Source organism: Cynocephalus volans, chromosome 4 (genome assembly GCF_027409185.1).
Source record: "Cynocephalus volans isolate mCynVol1 chromosome 4, mCynVol1.pri, whole genome shotgun sequence".
Lineage (NCBI taxonomy): Eukaryota > Metazoa > Chordata > Mammalia > Dermoptera > Cynocephalidae > Cynocephalus > Cynocephalus volans.
Window position 1 is genome coordinate 131,829,178 of NC_084463.1, and position 19,703 is coordinate 131,848,880.

Consider the following 19,703-nt stretch of genomic DNA (forward strand, 5'->3'; position numbering starts at 1 on the left):
CGTTCTAATTTTCTGATGATCTAGAATGATTTTGACAATGTATTCAATTAGGGATCCAAATAACCTTCATAAATTTCAATTGGTTAACGTGCTTCTTACGTTTCTTTTAACCTATAGGTTCTTCTTCTTTCACCCTTCTCTTTTTCTCTGTGTCTCTATTGTTGAATAAACCTGGTCAGTTGTCCTTGAATTTGCCACAGTCTGGACTTTGCTGATTACAAGGCTGGGTTGTCTTTTATCATGTTCCCTTGTGTCTTATATTTTTTGTAAATTGGTCATTAGAACTAAAGTTTTTAACAACCTTTTTCACAAGTTAACAATGATCTTGGAACAACTGCACTGTTGGTGAATAGACAAGCAACACAATACAATTTAAAATACAATTACAATACAGTTTAAAATTGTTCATCCTTACAATAGTAAAACCAAAAGTTTAAAATTAGACTGAATTTTATCGATTTTAACTTAGACTTCTAATGAGAGGTAGGGAAAACAAATGATGCACCATGCTTGCATGTCAGTAATCTTTTATTTTCTGAGATATAACATACTGGCTAGTCTTTAAATGGGAGGTTAAGGACTATTATCTATAATGTGTATATGATATCAATCCTAATAAAACAGGGAGTAACTTAGTTTTTTTGCATAGGTAAGATGGGAAGGCAGCTCTCTTTACAATGAGATGAAAGAAGATAGTTCATGAACTAAGTGTGGAGGAAGTTTTCAGAAACAAACTATTGAAACTGGTAAGACTAACAAGTTGACAGAGCAACTGTGTGTGTGCTATCTGATTTGCAGCCTTTATTTTGCACATAATTGAATAGCATAATTATTTGAATAGCATAATTATTTGGCAACCAAAACTAACACCTGCAGGGGAAGGCAGAATGGATTGCTTAGTTATGTTCATGCTTCTAGAAGAAGCAACATTCTAAAAGAATGATAATTTCATGGAAAGTACAAAACCATTTACCTCAAACTTAAGAACGGAATAGAATTAAGAAAAATTGATCATGTCTACTGCAAATATTGTCAAGGTTTTAAACTACAAGTCCTTGAGCAACCCTCCTGGGTCACTAGAATAGTCAATTACTGTTTGCTGTGTGCCCTTATTCGTTCATCCATGATGCCTTTTTAGGAACCCATCCCCATGTATACACCTGATGCCTAGGTGACTCTGAGCTTTGACACCACCCTAGTAGAATAGACAAGAGCTCAGCACCTAATCGAAGGGCAGCCTCCCTGTAGGCTGAGACTAATTTGCACAAAAATCAGCTTGGCCATCAAATTCTATGTAGGTAAATCTAAAGGAGGGAGCAGCAACTAAGAAAATAGAGAAAGCAGCCTGTAGGGTAGAGAGAAGACTGAAATAGATTAGCAAGAAGCATAGATGTGATGAGAGAGATCTTGTGTATTCCAGAGAAGTGACACAGGATATAGTAGCTACCCCCTAGAGCAGCTGCCACCTTTCTCCTTCCAAGCCCTATGCATCCTTGCAGTGAACTCCCTTTACCTTGAGGTAATTTGAGTTACTAGCCCTTGCAGCCAAAGATCAAACTGGAACATGTGTCAATATACTTTTAACATTTAAAAGAGACAGCTCAAAACATATCAAAAGATTACAGGTAAACCATTCCAAATTAAATCAGAGTGGTTTTGTATTTGTCACAGTGTCCTCTCCAAGTGGAACTTGGTTATATTAATTCACTTGCTCCTAACCAATCTTTCAAGGAAAGTAGGGGACTCTCATTAGGGGTGGTTCTAACCTGGCTACACATTAAAATCACCAGGGAAGATGTTAAAACTTCTTGCCTGGCAATCACCCCCAGCGTTTCCAATGACACCTGTCACCCCGATTCCAAGGTGTAATCGGGGATAACAATTCACTGCACATTAGTCTGGACTCAGAAGTGAGAACTGAATTTCTGTGTGAATCTTAACAGTTCTAGTTGATTCAGAATGTTAAGGTGTTTTTCTCCTAAAATGAATCTTCACCTGAGAACTTTTTTTGTCTTTTTTTTTTTAAGGAAAAATACTTAACTTTAATGTGCTAGTTAGTAAATGAAAGTGCACTCAACCTTCAGGACTTTAGGAGTAACTACCTCATGTGGTCTTAGAAGGAGTGTTTGAAAGCACTAATTCTACCCTGTTTTGTTCTCGTTTAAACAAGTTTTATAGGCTACAGGTAGGGGACTTGTTAGCTTCATTTTGTTTAAGGCATGCATCATTTATGACGTTTTTTACTAATGAGCAGTTAAGAGTCACATGCCTTTTATTTTTTTCAAGATCGGGCACAGTAACTATTTCTATTCGTGTAGTTAGCTATTTTACTGCTACAGGTTGAAAAAAGCATGGTTTTCTTGAAGCAGAAACTAGTCTAGCGCCGCGGCAGTCCTGGCCCCCACTGCCTGGGCAAAGTGCTTTAACTCTCTGGAACACAGACTGAAATAAGACGCTCTGAGCGCTCCCTGTGCTTAGGAACTACGACAGGGAGCCGAGCCCTCAAGGGAACGGCTTGTCCCCTGCCTTCCGTCTTTTCAGACCTGAAGTCTCGCTCTTCTCACCGCCGACGTGCAGCGGCCACTCGGATAAAGAGATGACTCTCAAAAGCCAAACCGAGTCAGTGCCATTAAGTGAGACTCGGCTGTCCAGATGGTGGATGGGCATGACTTAACAGCCATAAGAGGGAAAGGGAATAAACTTTATGTAGCTACAAAGATGATGGAATATTTACATTTAAAATCCTGGGGGGGGGGGGGGAGGTTTTGCATGCAGTTGTTTCCAGGAAGGCTTTTCCTTTCCCTTCACTTGACTGACTCCCCGCCTTCCCTTCCTCGGTTTCCTCTCGCGTCTCCAGCCCTGGCCTCGGCACCCCGGCGGCTGACCCTGGCGGCGCTTCTCGCCTTTCCGTACGGCAACATGGCGCCACCCAGCGTGGGGCGGGCGACTCCCACCTCTGAGCCACTGACCGCTAAGCCCCCTCGGCGGCCAGCTGGCCGCGCCTCCGTCTTTCCGTACGGAAGTATGGCGCCACCCAGCTCTGAGCCACCCCTTAGTGAGCCCCCTCGGCAAGCAGGGGACAGAGCCGCCCACCTTTCCGTACGAAAACATGGCGCCGCCCTGCGTTGGGCAGGCGCCTCCCGTCTAGGAGCCGCCGTCCCCTTCCAGACGCTGAGGAGTCGCTGCTCTGGCCGCTGCCCACCGGAGCTGTGCAGGGAGGACAGCCTGCGGCGCGGCGAGGGATGCGGCCTCGGAGGGGCAGAGGCTGAGCCGGCCCTTTTCCGCGGCACACTGCTCCCGCCTCCTCCGCGGCGCCCGCCCCGCCTGATTCACGGCGGGAGCGGCAGGAGGGAGAACTCCGACTCCGCGGCAGGTGAGGGGAGCGGGCGCGCAGGCTGGCGGGGCCCCCACGGGAGGCGCGAGGTCGGACTCACAGGCATGTCTTCGCCTTTTCCCGCCGGGTCGGGTCCCGGTGATGTCGGGAGGAAGAGGCAAGCGCCGCGGGCGGGTTGAGGCCCACCCCTCGAGGCCGCCCTCCGGGCGCGCCCCGCTGCCATCGCTTGTCCCCGGCCCTGCCACTCCCTCGCCGGCCCGAACAGTTGTTTACAACGGAATCTGGACGCCGGGAGGCAGTGGCACTGAGTGCCAGAGGAGGTGATTCCCGGCGCCGGAGGCCAGAAGGACTCCTTCTGTTGGGAAGTCGCCTGTGCCCAGCTTAAGCCCGCGTGCAGCTCCGACAGGTGACGGTCCTCACGGCAAGTGCGAGGATCGTCCCCGCCTCGGTTCCCTGTTAGGCGTAGTAGGGGTTGATGATTGTTGAATGAATAAGCGATTACATGGCTCCTGGCTGCACCCTGTGGCCCTTTAATTACAGCTACCGTTGGTGGAAAAGCCTGTTGTGTGCCAGCCTCTGTTATGCACAATCGCTCGTTTAATCTTCCCTCAAACCGAGGAGGTAGATGGCTCCATTTTACAGACGAGGAAACTGAACTTACAAGTTGGTGAAGAGCCAGAACTGGGCCCCAGTATGTCGGACCAACGCCCAGCCCTTCCGAATACACTGATGTCATAGCGATGACACAGGAATTCATCTCTGTCAACAGCTATTTAGCGGGCGTCTGTGTGGGGGACATACGTATGGAGCCAGGTTGGGCCTGGCACTTCACAAGTTCAAACTCTAGGTGAAGAGTTTTAAAAAAATAAAAACTAGCACTTTTACCATCTGGCCTCAACCCATCTTTCCATCTTCCTCACCTGCCACTCAGTCTTCTCATTTTCGCGTGCCTTGGCTTGTGCCCTCTGTGTGAAATGCTCCCCCTTTCTCTTTCTCCCCAGTCCAGACATTTTTTAATTGGGTGAAATCCTACTCCTTTCAAAGATCAGATCAAATGTCATCTTTTCTGGGAGGGTTTTCCTAGCCTCCTCCTAGGCAGATTTAGTCTCTCCCTCCCCCGGTGTTCCCTGAGCACTTTCATAATGCCACTAATGATAAATTTCGTTAATGTTCCTTGTAAACGTGTTTGTCTTCTCCTCTAGATGATGTATTTTCATCTTTCGATTCCTAATAAATAAGCATATTTTGAATTGAATTTAGGCAGTGACGAATGCCAAATGTCTAGTAACCAGCCCTGTAGGAGTTCAGAGAAAAGTGCAAACACTGGTTGCATGGGCAGGGAAGTGTTTTGGAAGGTGGCGAGACTTGAGCTGAATTTCAAAAGGATGGGGTTAGTTTACTAAGCTGAGCCCTAGAGACCAGAAATCCTCCCTTTCCTCCTCACGGCACAGAATGAATTACTTCATCTTTTCTGGCTCCTTCACAGCATGTGAAGAGGATAAAATTAGAAGTATTTTTGTCTTTTACATAGAATATGCTGGTAATGTTATCCTTTGGATCTTGAAGCATTTCAAACCCTAAGAGGATTCAGGACAGAGAGGAGCTGGGTGGCTGGAGTGGGTTGTTGAAAGGTAAAGTAGGACTAGAAAGAAGAAATACATTAAAACAACCTTCATATTAATAACACAGGCCTAAAAATTTCGATTCCAGTAACTTTATTCTGTTTAATGGTGGTCTCTGAAATTTCAGATATTTATATTAAGTGAAAGAAGCGCTGGCCAGTTAGCTCAGCTGGTTAGAGCTCAGCCTTATAACACCAAGGTCAAGGGCTGGGATCTCCATACCAACCAGCCCCCCAACCCCCCAAAAATTCATCTCCTCTCCCTAATGTGCAAAAGACGGTCTGCCAAACCTCCCTAAATACAGTTGACGTTTCTTTTGATCCCGTCATTACCTTCCACCTTCCATATGTTTAATAAAGTCTAGTGTTTAGGAAAAGGTTTTGTAATCTTCAAGTGCAAATGCTATAAATGTTAATTATTTTCAGTAAATGCAGAAACATTGTGTCTTTCTTCTCCCTTAATTAGAAACACCCCCAGGAATATAGAACCCTAGGGGAGAAAAATCTTGATAAAAACTTTTAGTGTAATTAAAAGAGACCTTTATTGACTGGCCAAGACCAAAATGTCAAGTGTTATTTCTATTCTGATACTAACTAATAAAATGAAAACCCCACCTACCCTCATACATTATGATTGTTTGCAACTTCCTACTTTACTTACTATCTTTTCCTACTGACTGGCAAGGAGGTAGTAAAAATATTTGCCCCACACGTTCCTCTTAAACACTTCATCTGTCATCGATCAGGGAATCAACTCCTCAGCCCAGTGTATTCTCTTGGAAGCCTGATTAAAAGCATAATTTCCAAGATGTTTTCCTATCAGCTCTTAGGAGTGAAAGTAAAGAATTTAAGATAGAATTACTCTCTTTCATTAAAATAGAAGCGGGCAGTTTATAGTGTTGTCTTCTAATAGTTTAAGGCCCTGTGTCCTTGTGACATGGTACTCAGGAGTGCAACAAAAATATTCCAACTTATTACTATCTGAGGTTCATAAATTTGATAAATTACAAGTGTCATTTTACAAGTATCTGTTTAATGATTGAAGGAGGATATTATAGCTAGGTAAGATCTTAGCAAGCCCATTTATTTTATACAGAAGAAAACAAACCCAAAGAGATTAAATGATTTGCCCATAGTCACACTGCTAGTAGTGAGTGACAGAGCTAGAATACTTTTGATTAATTTTTTTTTCTTTCCTAGGAAAGTAAATAAACTTAATTGAGAATGTCTGAAAACCTTGACAAATCCAATATAAACAAAGCAGGAAAATCAAAATCAAACGATTCTGAGCAAAACCTTGAAGATGCTGTGGAAGGTTCTGATGAAGCTTTACAGGAAAAAACAAAGTTGGGCTCTCCCAGCCCCCAAAGAGTGCAAAGACCTCACTGTAAGCAAATTTGACTTTGATTAGAAGCAATATTATCATTGTTTTAAGATGATATTTTTATTAGGCTTCCTTGTGAATGTGGCCCTGAGCTAGGTTCTAATACGATAACATTGCCAATAATTAGCACTTAAGAATAGCAGCAATTTCTCAACTGGCAGCCTAGTTATTTGTGGGTTTTCAATTACATGAGAAATTAAAATTTTAGAATAGTATCCAGAATGTTCCTGTGTCTTTCCGCAGCCTCAGTGGCATTCCAGTTTCTCTGAAGTGCTCTGAGAAATAGGAGGGTGGGGTCCAAATTACAGTTTTAATTGAAAGAGTGTTTGAAAAGTTTGAGGCTAGTTCCAGCCAGGACTGTGCTTGTACAGGTTTTAAAAAAAAAATGTGAGTTCACCACACCCTAACTCCATTGCCTGGGGGCTTAGTTCCCATGAGGATGAGGGGTTTCAGTTTGCTGAATGTGTATGGTGAAGTCATTTCAGATTTCTGGCAAGGAGCAAGCTTCCTAGATGAAATGGGTGGCGACTTTTACACATATTCCTAGCAGTTGCCCCAACCCATGTCTTTTATTAAGAATACTTAAGCTTTTTGAAGTAAATCCAAAAATAAAAGTTTTAAGAGGAAGTGTCATAGTCTAAGAATGTCAGTGTTGATGTTATCTCTTTAAAGTGTAGGTGATCAGTAATTCTACATATTTGGAAGAAGTACAGACATTTTGGGGTTTTGAGGAATGTTTCTTCTAAAATGATCAAAGCCCTTCCAAGGTAATTTATTAGACAACCTTATATTCTTATAGCAGACACTAGTGGACCCCATTTTATATGGTTTATTATCACATAGATTTTGATGAGTAAACTACTAGGTCAGACTGTGTCCAGGGAAACATGCTGTTAATAGCACAGTCTGTTGTGCATGAGTTAGACCTTGTGTCCAATATGTATGGTTAGAAAGCTTCTATTTTTCCATCTCTAAAATGAAGAAAATACACCTATCTCTTAGGGTGGTTGTAAAGATTAAATGAATTCATGTAAAGCACTTAGTGCTTGGCACATAATAAATGCTCAATGAACTGTTGTTACTATTGCTGCCAACAGTTATATGTTGCTTTTAAAGATGCGGGATTGATTGCTGTGGTGTGGATGTATATGGCTGACATGATAGTTTCATTACCCACAGTTTCTGATAAAGGGGGACTTTTGGTTTAGGTCTTCAGTTATTTTTATTTATTTTATTTTATTTTATTTTATTTTTTTGTGACCGCGCTCAGCCAGTGAGCGAACTGGCCATCCCTATATAGGATCTGAACCCGCGGCGGGAGCGCTGCTGCGCTCCCAGCACCGCACTCTCCCGAGTGAGCCACGGGGTCGGCCCTCTTCAGTTATTTTTTGATTGATGGCCTGCCTTTGACATCCTGTCAGTCTGATGGCATGAATCCAAATTAGTGTCAAACCAATACTAGCCTATATCATCTGTAGTTATGTGTTAAGGCAAGAGTACTTATCTTGGAACCTGTGATCAAGTTTTAGGGAATCCAGGGACAGCCAAGAAAGTACACCAACACTTGTATGTATATGCATTTTTCTAGGAAGAAAGTCATGGGAGCTTTCACTAAATTATCATAGAGGTTCATACCAAAATAAGATTTAAAATTGATGCCCTAAGATATTCTTTTTGGCATCTTTGCTATTTCTCCTTGTAGTAATAGGTAGGTACAGGGCTGTGAACCCAAAAGGTGAAGCTAAGAGCCTATCATTTGGGGACCAGGTGAGGAGGCATCATTGCCCAAAAAGAGCATAAATAAGAATTTATGAAATATAAAATTAACCGTCTGCAGACATTTCTCTCAAATTGTGTAAATGTGTAGCTGCTGAGTTTTAAGTAACTCTAAAATCATATGTGGAATTCTACAAGTTAAAGTGTGAATAGCAAAAAGATAATGTTTATTCTTGCAAATTACAACACAGAGTAATATCTTAAGGGTGGAATTGTTATTGATAACTGATAAAGAATATTGAAAAAGGAAAAATGGCTGGCTACAAAGGAACTGGTTGACACTAATCTGAGGCAGGATTTGATCCTAAAAGATGATCTGTTCTTTAAACATAGAGATCGTTGGAGTAAGGATCAGTTAGCTGTAACTTAATGTTTGCTCTAAGATCCTCTACTTCCATATACTTTAATTCTTTACTCACAAAGCACCTTCTGCTGTAGCATTTAATCACCTCGTTTTCCAGTAAAAGATGCCATATTAGGATGATAAAGATCAATTGTTATTCCAGTTAATATTTCCCATTTAGTATTTTGGTTTATTAAATACCTTTCTTGTGAGTTTAATTAGTAGATCCCAGTCATCTTTAGGTGAATGGATGACACTGAGTTCTTACATTTCTAAAGCTCACGACTAGACTTTGGATCATGGTGTCTGTATATTCAGTCAATCTAATATTTATTGAGTGCATACTGTGTATCAGGGATCCTTTAGTGAACCAGGTACATATGGTCTTTGTCCCCATGGACAGTCTAGTGAGGAAAGCAAATTCACAAGTAATTTCTGTCAGGTGTAATAAGTTCTATGGATAACCTTTACCCCTGCTTTACTATACTCACTCTACAGTTGCCATCTGCCCTCATACGTGTCCATTCATTTATATGACTAGAAGCATCTCTTTAGAGTGTGTAGACTTCTCAGATCCCAGGACACCTTAGTAAAGAAAGGTAGAGAGTACAACCATTCTAAATTAGAACTTTATTTATTTTGGAATCTGTCTGCCAGTCTCCTGAAGGGCATTTTTAACTTAATGTGGTTTTCAGTTTCTCTAACAGGGTTTTAGTTATAAAAATGATGTAACAGAATTTAGCAACAGCTTTAGCTTTATATCACATAATAACATAAACTTCGGGTAAGATATATGTAACCTTACCATTTTTCATGACTCTTATTATAACTCAGGTTCTCTTCACAGGCGGAGGTGAAGCCCATTTGTCCACCAAATTGCATCTTTATAAGTTCTCATTAATGGGCTGGCCCGTGGCTCACTCGGGAGAGTGTGGTGCTGATAACACCAAGGCCACGGGTTCAGATCCCTATATAGGGATGGCTGGTTTGCTCACTTGGGAGAGCGCGTTGCTGACAACATCAAGCTAAGGGTTAAGATCCCCTTACCGGTCACCTTTAAAAAAAAAAAAAAAAAAGTTCTCATTAATGAAATTGGTAAATTTGAGAACTCTCAACAAACAAACCCACAACCCTATAATTTGTATGCAATGAATAATTCCTCTGTATGTAGAGCTGTAACATATCCTGATCATATCTTAGAATTATAACTTTTCACTTTCTTGATCAGTACCCTACATTAATAAGTCTGATTTTAAGTAGTCTCTAACTCGGGCAGCTCCTGAAAACTTTATTCTTCCTGGTTGTCTAATACTGTCAGCATTTGGTACAAGCTGTTCTGTCCCAAGTATGCCCAAAACACTGAGAACATTCCTGCCTGGAATTTGGAAGATTCTCATCTTTCAAAGAACATCCTTTAGTCTTATTATCTTCTTTTTGCATATGGGGAAACATATGACTTGTTCAAGGTTTAGATGACTTTTTCAAGGTCATACTCAACAGAGCCTAGAGGAAGCCAAATTTCTTCCTGATTTGCTTTGTTTACTGTGTTTCATGACTAGGCGGTATACTAACATTATCTGTCATTACCCAGATGCCAAAAAATTGTTGAAAAATAGCAAATTTACTAAGAGAAGTTGGTGTGTTTTTGTTATTTTCATAAATTTAAGTTAAGACTTTGATTATATCTGTAAAACTAAGATTTAAAAAAGCCCTGATGGCAGTCTCTGAATTCCTTTTTAAAAGATAAGAACTTGGTGAAGTTTAATACCTCCCGATGCTTCATATTGATATAACCACTGTGGAAGTTCCATTTTTTCGTTACTGGTAATAGAAAATACGAGCTTGAAGAAATTCAATAATCAGTATATATACTATAGCAAATCCCTACTGAGTTCCTTAGAACTTTAAAATCAATTTTATTGAGGTATAATTTATATATAATAAAATAAACCAATTTTAAGTATACAACTGATAACTTTTAACAAATACATTTACAGTTCTGTGACTACCACCACAATCATGAGTTGCCAGAACATTGCCATCACCCCCAAATTCCCTTGTACCCCTTGTCAGTGAATTTTTCCCCCTACCCTTAGCAACTACTGATATGCTGTCACTATAATCTTGCCCTTTGTATAATTTCAAATAAATGAAATCATACTTAATATCGTCTTTTGTATCTGACTTTCACTTGGGATAATGCTTTTGAGATTCATCCATATTTTTGCATTTATCAGTACTTTTTTATTGCTGAGTAGTATTCCATTGTATGGTTATACTACAATTTGTTTATCCATTCTGCAGTTGATAGACATTTGGGTTAGTTTCAGGTTTTGGCTGTTATGAATAAAGCTTCTGTTAACATTTGAGTATAAATCTTCGCATGGCCATATATTTTCAGTTTTCTCAGATAAAGACCTAGGAGTGGGGTTGCTGGGTCATGTGGTAAGTACATGTTTTACTTTATAAGAAACCACCAGACTAGTTTCCAAAAGTGATTGTATCATTTTATATTCCCACCACCCATGTATGAAAGTTCCAGATACTCCATATCTGTGCCAACACAGTCTTTTTAATTTTGGCCATTCTAGTGGATATGTAGTGGTATCTCACTGTGGCTTTAATTCATTTCCCTAATGATTAATGATGTTGAAGATCTTTTCATGCACTTACTGGCCACTTATATATCTTCTTTGGAGAAATGTTTGTTCAAATCTTTTGCCTGTTTTTTATTGGTTTTGTTTATCTTCTGTTATTGAGTTGTGAGAGTTCTTTATATATTCTGGATACAGGTCCTTTATCAGATATATGTTTTGCAATTATTTTCCCCTATTCTGTGGCATGCCTTTTCATTTCCCTAATAGAGTCTTTCAAAAATAAAAAACTTTAAATTTTGGAAAAGTTCAAATTATCAGTTTTTTCTTTTATAGGTTGAGTTTCTTCTATCTTGTCTAAGAAACTTTTGCCTCATCTAAGATAACAAAGATTTTCGTCGATGTTTTCTTCTAGAAGTTTTATGATCTTAGCTCTTACATTTAGGTTTGTGATCCATTTTGAGCTAGTTTTTGTTTATCATGTGAGGTAAGGGTCAAGGGTCATTCTATTACATATAGATATATAGTTGTTCTAGCACTATTTGATAAAAAAACTATCCTTGCCTTATTGACCATATATGTATATGTATGTACATATTTGTGTGTGTATCAGTGTGTTTGTGTTTGTATATATACACATACACATTTTCATATACATATTTACACACATGTACATATACATATATATATATCAGTCTATTTCTGGATTCTCTGCCCTGTTCAATTGATCTGTGTATCTATTCGTATGTCAAAAACACACCATCTTGACTATTATAGTTTTGTAGTGAGTCTTGAAATCAATTAGTGTAAATCCTCCAACTTTATTCTTCTTTTTCAAAATAGATTTGGCTTTTGTAGGTCTTTTGCATTTCCATGTAAATTTTAGAATCAGTTTGGCAATTTCAACAAAAAAGCCTGCTAGGATTTTGATTGGGATTGTGTTTAATCAATAGATTGATTTGGGGGTAATTAACATGTGAATGGTATTGAGAATTGAAAAGATATATCTAGGCTTTGCTTTGATTTTGGATATTTATTATATTTTACCAATATCCATGAAGCCAGTTTTATTCATTTATTTATTCATTCATTCATTCATTCATTCAGTATTCTTATTAGTATTCTCTGGAAATGCTGAGAATAATAATTTTGTGAGGAAGGATTTTGAGTGTTTTCCCAACTTCCCCTTATGTGACCAAATAAAGATTTTTACCAGACAGGATATGACCAGCTCTTGGATTTGGTTCCCTTTTTTTTTTTTTTTTTTGGTGAACAAAAGAGTAAAAGAAGGGAAATAACTAACTAAAGATCTTTATAACTATTAACCCCTGTGCAAACCAGTGACATTAGTTATCTCATTTTTTTTCTTTCTTTTGGTGGCTGGCCGGTATAGGGATCTGAACCCTTGACCTTGGTGTTATAAGGCTGTGCTCTAACCAACTGAGCTAATTGGCCAGCCCTACTTATCTTATTTTAAGCCCAGATCTTATTACCATCACATAAAATTAATATGGTCACCTTCTAGGCCAGTGCTTCTCAAACTATGATTTCTGGGACCATCAGCATCAGCTGGAAACTCATTAGAAATGCTGATTCTCTGGCTGTACTCCAGACCTGCTAAATCAGAAACCCTGAGAGGGGGTCCCACCGATCAGTTTTTACAAGTCCTCTTTCTGATTTTGATATAGGTTAAAGTTTGAGAACTGCTATCAGTGACTTTTTAAGAGTAGGAATTACCCTTTGTTCTTTGGTTCAGAACACCTGGGGAGAATTATATGAGAACTTTCTTTCTGGAAGATAAATCTCAAACTTGATCAAAGATAAGCACAGAGACCAATTATGAAGTTATTGCAGCAGCTGATACAGAAGTAAAATCTACAGGACTTGGATAACAGGGCAGTGGGTGAGGGAGTCTTCTTCAAAGTTTTTGATTCGGTGAGCCTGCATTCTACAAAATTCTTGTGTCACTCACTTTCTGATCTGTTCACTGGTCAGCTTCAGAGTTCTCATATTCTGATTTAGTATCTTGTACAGGGTAGTGGTAATAGCATTGTTTAAATAGCATCTGGCACGCTAATGGACTTGATGCTACTTTAATTTGGGGAGGTTCATTCGTGGCATAGTGTTAGTGGAGTTCAAAAGTGCACTGCTGATGAGAACAAAACAGGACATCTTAAGTCTGATGTTTCCTTTCTTCTTTTAGGTAGATGGGAGGCAAAAGGGTTAGAAAACAAACCCTAAGTTTATTGGGAAAATGATTTGTAACTTAAGTTTTTCTAAGTCTCTATTACTGTAATCATTTTCCATTGACCAGTGTTAGTAAAAACCAAATGATCTGAGTATTGTAAATGATCTCTGCTTTTAGGATTCTGGTTTAAAAGAAAAAATTAATGTGAAATAGGTAAAGTTTTCTTGCTATTAGAAAATTCCAGAACTTTTAATAGAGGTATAACTGAAATTATTGCTTGGCACCAGAACCACTGTCTTCTCATTTTAATAGAAATTATAATCTAGAGAAGCAAATCTCTTACACTGGGTTTTTGTTACAGCTAGTCCTCCTCAATTTGTGACAGTAGAAGAACTTCTAGAGACAGCAAAAGGAGTCACTAATATGGCTCTAGCACATGAAATTGTAGTAAATGGAGACTTTCGGATTAAACCAGTTGAGTTACCAGAAGACAGGTAAGGTGATTACTGAATTATCTTGTATAGTAGAACACTGCCATTTCGCAGTTCCAGCAATGTTTCCTTCAGTTGATGCCAGTATACTCAAATATGTTTTTCCTTTTGTACATTATTACTAAAAAATATTTCTGTACTAGGAATTACTAGAGTCTGAAAGTGGATCTCGGGACCACTGATCCTTCAAAATGCAAATAGAGTGTGGAAATCTTTGAAAATCTTTCACGTTGGCTTCTTCCTACTCAATAGGACTTAGCTGCTCATCTTGTGTTTTCATTGCCTTGTTTCATTCATTTCTTTGTAGCGATCACGTTATACTACATTGTTGGTTTACTTTTATTCTTCAGATTGTAAACTCCACAAAGGGAAGAACTGTGGGTTATTCTCTGCATCCCTAGTGCCTGGCACGTAATATTTTTTTAACTGAATCTAAAATTCTGTTGATTTTAAGGTATGCCTTTTTCAATTTATTGTCATAAGAAAGAAGAAACACTGCCCATTATACTTGTAAAAATGCCATTGATTTTAAGGAAGATCCAAATTTCAGAGATGTTAAAATGTGAAAAAAAATTATTTTAGAATCAAGGAAATATGAGTGAAGTTGCCCTTCTTTCAGCAGTTCACTGATGTCAGGACTCTGGATTGGTATGTCTGTGATTCTCTTGGCTTGTTCCCCATTGTCGCAGCATGGATGCTGCAGCCATAAGTATCCTATCATACATCAGCATCCCAAGAGAGAGGGAATAGGTGGGTGGACTAAGGCTCTCCTTTTGTTAGAGAGGAACATCTTTCCCTGGAGTCACGAAGCAGACATCCCCTAATTTTTTGTTAGGTGGAATTTGGTCACATGCTACCCCAGCTGTAAGTGAGCCTGGGAAAGCTTAAATCTGGTGTAAGGGAATGGAACTGCTGTGATGGGCTTATTAGATCAGTCATGATTTGTTTTCGCAGGCAGAGTATATTGCTGCCCTGAAAAACACTGTGATTCTGTTAACAAAGAAGGAGTGGCTGCTGGGTTGGCAAGCTTTAGTGTCTCCCAGAGGAGGTTTCTAAATATGACTTTATAGATATTTCTTTTACGTCTGCAAAGATAGTACTTTTTTACATTAATAATGAGGAATTACTTGTTTTGCTCTCAAGACATAATGACTGGTTTTAATGGGATGTTATATATGAGTTGTTATAGTTTTGTACCTAATTAAGAAATTGTCCCATATAACACACAGAATTGGATATTTTCAGGAAATAAAATCCTTCTACCTGTTACAGGCTGAATTGCTTAATCTTAAACTACTCAATTATATATATCTTAGGAAACTTGCTGGTGTCAGAGAACTAAAAATTAACAGCTCTGAATTTTCCGATTTTTAAAAAATCATATGGCACTATTTGCTGTTAATTGGACTAATGTTGGCTGTCAAATTGGTTAAAAGTTATTTTTTCCAGTGAGATACTTATTGAAAAAATCAGTGAAATAAAATATGTCATTAGTTTAAGAGTGTCTGGGAAATCTTTCCTTGATCCAAATTATTTTTAAGATTTCTTCCCCTAACCCATAGAATCTGTGCTTTTGAGGGCCGGCCCGTGGTTCACTCGGGAGAGTGTGATACTGATAACACCAAGGCCGCAGGTTCGGATCCCATATAGGGATGGCCAATTAGCTCACTGGGTGAGCATGGTGCTGACAACACCAAGTCAAGGGTTAAGATCCTCTTACTGGTCATCTTTAAAAAAAAAAAAAAGAATCTGTGCTTTTGAAAGTGATTTGAGCTCAAATATTTTGTTTGTTTTTTTTTGCCTTTTTTCCCCACTGCCTGCAGCTTGGAGAAGAGAGTAAAGGAGATTGTACATAAAGCCTTTTGGGATTGCTTGAGTGTCCAGCTAAGTGAAGACCCCCCCACATATGACCATGCCATCAAACTTGTAGGAGAGATCAAAGAGGTGAGGTGAAGAGTGAATTATGGCGCTTTTCTGGTGTGTTAGGAATATTTATTCAATCTCTTGTGTTACACTGCCAGAAGACTTTAAAGGAATTGAGAGATCAAGAAGTTAAATTAAGGGGCTAGACAGTAAGCTCAGTTGGTTAGACCAGCCTCACAACACCAAGGTCATGTGTTTGGGTCCCTGTACTGGGCAGCCGACAAAAAAAAAAAAAAAAAAAAAAAAAAAAATTACTTGCTGAGATGTGGATGAAGAGTATTTTTTGGCTTAATGCCCTTTTTATAAAAATGTCAAGCAAGCCATGATAACCTGAAGAAATTACTCTTGTAAACAAAGAAAAAGTTCATATTTTTAAAAGCAGAATTATTTAAAGACAACAAAATATTTACAAAATACAGGTTGTTTATTAATTTTAATAGATATGGACATAGTCAGTTTATAGTGGCCAAAAAGTGATTCAGTCTTTGGGATGGAGAAGGCTGTAGGTGGCAGGACTGTTTTTACCATGCTTTTAGCAGTAGTATCAAAGAAGAAATGCGTCTGTGGAAATTGGTATCTGTGGTCGGCTCACAAGCTTTCATTAATAAATGTGTTTTCCTTTTTTTATTGTTAGCAATATTTTTCGTATCCAGTTGATTGCTACCTAGAGCTTAAGTCGCTATTCTAAATGATTTGTAAATATGTTTTTCTGTAGATTTGTTGAATAAGAGGTTAAAATATGTACAGCATTATATAGTAGTAGCAATAGGTAAGCCCTTATTTGGGTAGTTATAAATTCTTTTAGATATATAAAAAATGATGTCTGACCAAGGAACTGATTAAACTTAGCTATGCTCTTTTGTAGACTCTTTTATCTTTCTTGCTGCCTGGTCACACCAGACTGAGAAACCAAATAACAGAAGTCTTGGATCTAGATCTGATAAAGCAGGAAGCAGAGAATGGGGCCCTGGACATTTCCAAGCTGGCAGAATTCATTATTGGCATGATGGGGACACTGTGTGCACCTGCTCGAGATGAGGAAGTTAAGAAATTAAAGGACATTAAGGAAATAGTGTCCCTTTTCAGGTATGGAAATGTGTTAATCACACTCAGTGCACCTAAAATGCAGAGCCTATTTTCAACTTTAAACTTCCTGAAATCTAGGTACTCATGCATTTGCAAAATACTTTTTTTTTTCCTCTCTCAAAAAAATTTTAAAGCATTTTGTATAATGCAGAAAAGTAGAAAGAAGAAATTTACCCATAATTTTACCACTGCAGAGGCACAATCACTGTTATCATTTTGATATATTTTTTATATGTTAAATTCCCTCAACATTTTATTTTGAAAAATTTCAAACCTACAGAAAAGTTGCAAAAACAGTACAATCAATATTCATATCCTTCATGTAGATCTACCAGTTTTTAACATTTTGTCACTTTTGCTTTATCTTTTTGTGTATATGTATGTGTGCACGTGTGTGCTTTTATTCCCCTGAACCTTCTGAGGATTAACGGCAGACATTGTCCCATTTTACCCTTAAGTATTTCAGTAACTACCTCTTAAGAATGTGTACATTCCACTACATAATCAAAATGCAATCAAGAAATTCAAGAAATTTAACATTAATATAATCTTATTAACCAATATGTAGTCCATATGAACTTCTTTTAGTCTTTTGAATATTTAATTTTAAATATATCTAATGTGGTCAAATTTGTATAATTTTTATGCTAATATGGATAAAGGAGTGACATGATGCTGCCTGAGCATTTGACTTTTGGTTAACAGCATAGCTTAGTTTTCACAGATAGAGGTGTTACTCATCAAAATGGTGCTAGGCAACACTGCTTAGGAGGAAGTGACCTCTGATTGGCATATTGCTTCTGAACTGAAAGGAATGATAATGAAATGTAAATATCAAATGGGACACCACGTACTGGACTTTCCCAAATGGAGTAACTTATACCGGTCATTTCTGTCATGGAGACCCTAGAAGCCATGTTATAGAGTTGTTACAAAAGATGTTGGCTCTTGTGGGACATGAGATTTTTTTTTTTTTTTTTTTTTTTTGTCTTTTCCGTGACCGGCACTCAGCCAGTAAGTGCACCGGCCATTCCTATATAGGATCCGAACCCGCGGCGGGAGCTTCGCTGCGCTCCCAGTGCCGCACTCTCCCGAGGGCGCCACGGGCTTGGCCCGGGACATGAGATTTTTAAGCCAGGTGGCTCCTAGCACCCTTCTGGTATGGTCTCATCACATCTGAATTGTCTGCTCATGACTATTACTGTAACTCCTGCGCAGAGGAATGCTTGTGAATAGGTGATGCCAAACACGTGGCCTGTGGTAGTCTTGTGAGTCTGAATGTTCAGTTGAACCTAAGAAGACCCCTAGGTGGGCATTGCAGGCCCGACTTTTTCTGTTAACACTATACCCCAGTCATTTCACTTATGTTTTAATTGAAAGCTTTATTAAGATAATTGCATATGCACATGGAGTTATAGGAAATAATATAGTACACTTTATCCAGTTCTCCCATTGGTAACATTTTGCAAAACCGTAGTATAATATCAGAGCTAGGAAATTGATTTCCTGTTTTATTTGTACTCATTTGTATGTGTATGTATATTAACTTTTATATATTTTTATCACATGTATAGTTCATGTATGCCCCACCATAGTCATGATACTGGACAATTCCAACACTCCAAAGATCTCCTACGTTGCCCTTTTAAAACCAACTTATATTATTTTTAAAAACTCTCCGTATGTATTTTCAACAGCTGCAAAATATTCATTTGCATAGGTAGAATTAACTATTTCTCTGTTAAGAGGGACAATTCGATTATTTATAGCTATTTACTACTTAATCCTGCAGTGAACATCTTTGTGCACAAAACCTTTTTCTGTATTTTAGGTTATTTCCTAAAGGTAGGTTCTTAAAATGGGATTACTGTGTTAGAGGATATGAATAGTTTGAAGACTCTCCTTGCATGTTACCAAGTTGCTTTCCAAAAGTTTTATAGGCCAAAAAAAAATTTTTTTTCATTTCCAGCTTTCTTGATATCATTATGAAAGAGAACAGATGGTATATTCTCTCTCATTTCTTTATACATACAAAAACACCCTGCATTGTAAGGTTACCTCAGGGTTTAGAAAGAGCATTGAAAAGACCTCCTAAAAATAATTATTGATTTGTTCATTCATTCAACAAGCTTTTATTGACCACTTCTTATGTGCTGGGCATGGTGCTAGACATTAGAAATGAAATAGTAAGAGCTTACTTTCTAGGCAAGTTAAATGCAGAATTCCTTGGAAGAAAGTCCTCTGAGGAAATATCGTATAGCAAATTTAAACACTTGCTGTGAAGAGAGAAGGGACTGGGGGGAACTGTGGCAAACAGAGGAGAACATGCCTATCTGAAGGAGGCGTCTCTTAGTTCTAGCTAAATGTGGCCATGATGGAATGTGGGTCCATGTTGCTAGATCTTTTGATTTTTCAAGAAAAGCTGGAAATCCAGGTTTTTAAAAATACCATGCAAGCCCAAAACATGTTTGTGGGCTACTTCTAGTCGGTGGGCCACTAGTTGGCAGTTTCTGATAGCCTCTGGTTTCCTGTAGGTGGATTTGGGGAACTGCTGGGGAATGCTCTCTAAGGAGAGGCAGAATGTGTTCCAGGAAAAGTGGACTGCCCATGTATTTGTGAGATGGACAGAGTGGGCAGGGATGGGGGCGGGGGTGAGGACAGAATGCAGAGGATTTAATTACTCCTCAAAATGTGTATCCTTTCCCATACATGATTACCTTAGGTGTGAATGAGTTTGCTCTGTCATGTAATGAATAGTCAGTTCCAAAGGGCATCGGCAGACTTCAGAGAACATGTGATCCTATTGCTACTTCTGTGTAGGGCCACAACTAAACCAGTACCTTGAGTTCTTAACCACCTCCTGCAAGTAGGCACTTAGCAACTCTTGACACGTAATGAGAGTGGTTATGGCGTGTAAGAGGCAGAACCCAAGACACCCTTGGCATCAGGTCTGGTCAGGTTGC

General features: G+C 38.9%; 1 protein-coding gene across 2 annotated transcripts in view; it reads left to right on the forward strand.

Moving 5' to 3' along the window:
- The first annotated feature begins 3,111 nt into the window (after nt 1–3,111).
- The window catches only part of TCP11L1 (t-complex 11 like 1), a 29,225-nt gene continuing 12,633 nt past the window's right edge, over nt 3,112–19,703 (forward strand). The window contains exons 1-5 of one of the 2 annotated variants that reach the window (XM_063095403.1): nt 3,112–3,373; nt 6,156–6,342; nt 13,602–13,734; nt 15,555–15,675; nt 16,520–16,740. In XM_063095403.1, coding sequence (XP_062951473.1) covers nt 6,180–6,342; nt 13,602–13,734; nt 15,555–15,675; nt 16,520–16,740 — 638 coding nt within the window. In that variant the 5' untranslated portion in view covers nt 3,112–3,373; nt 6,156–6,179. Of the gene's footprint in view, nt 3,374–3,720; nt 3,741–6,155; nt 6,343–13,601; nt 13,735–15,554; nt 15,676–16,519; nt 16,741–19,703 lie in introns of those variants that run through there. The other variant, XM_063095404.1, reaches the window with a different exon arrangement.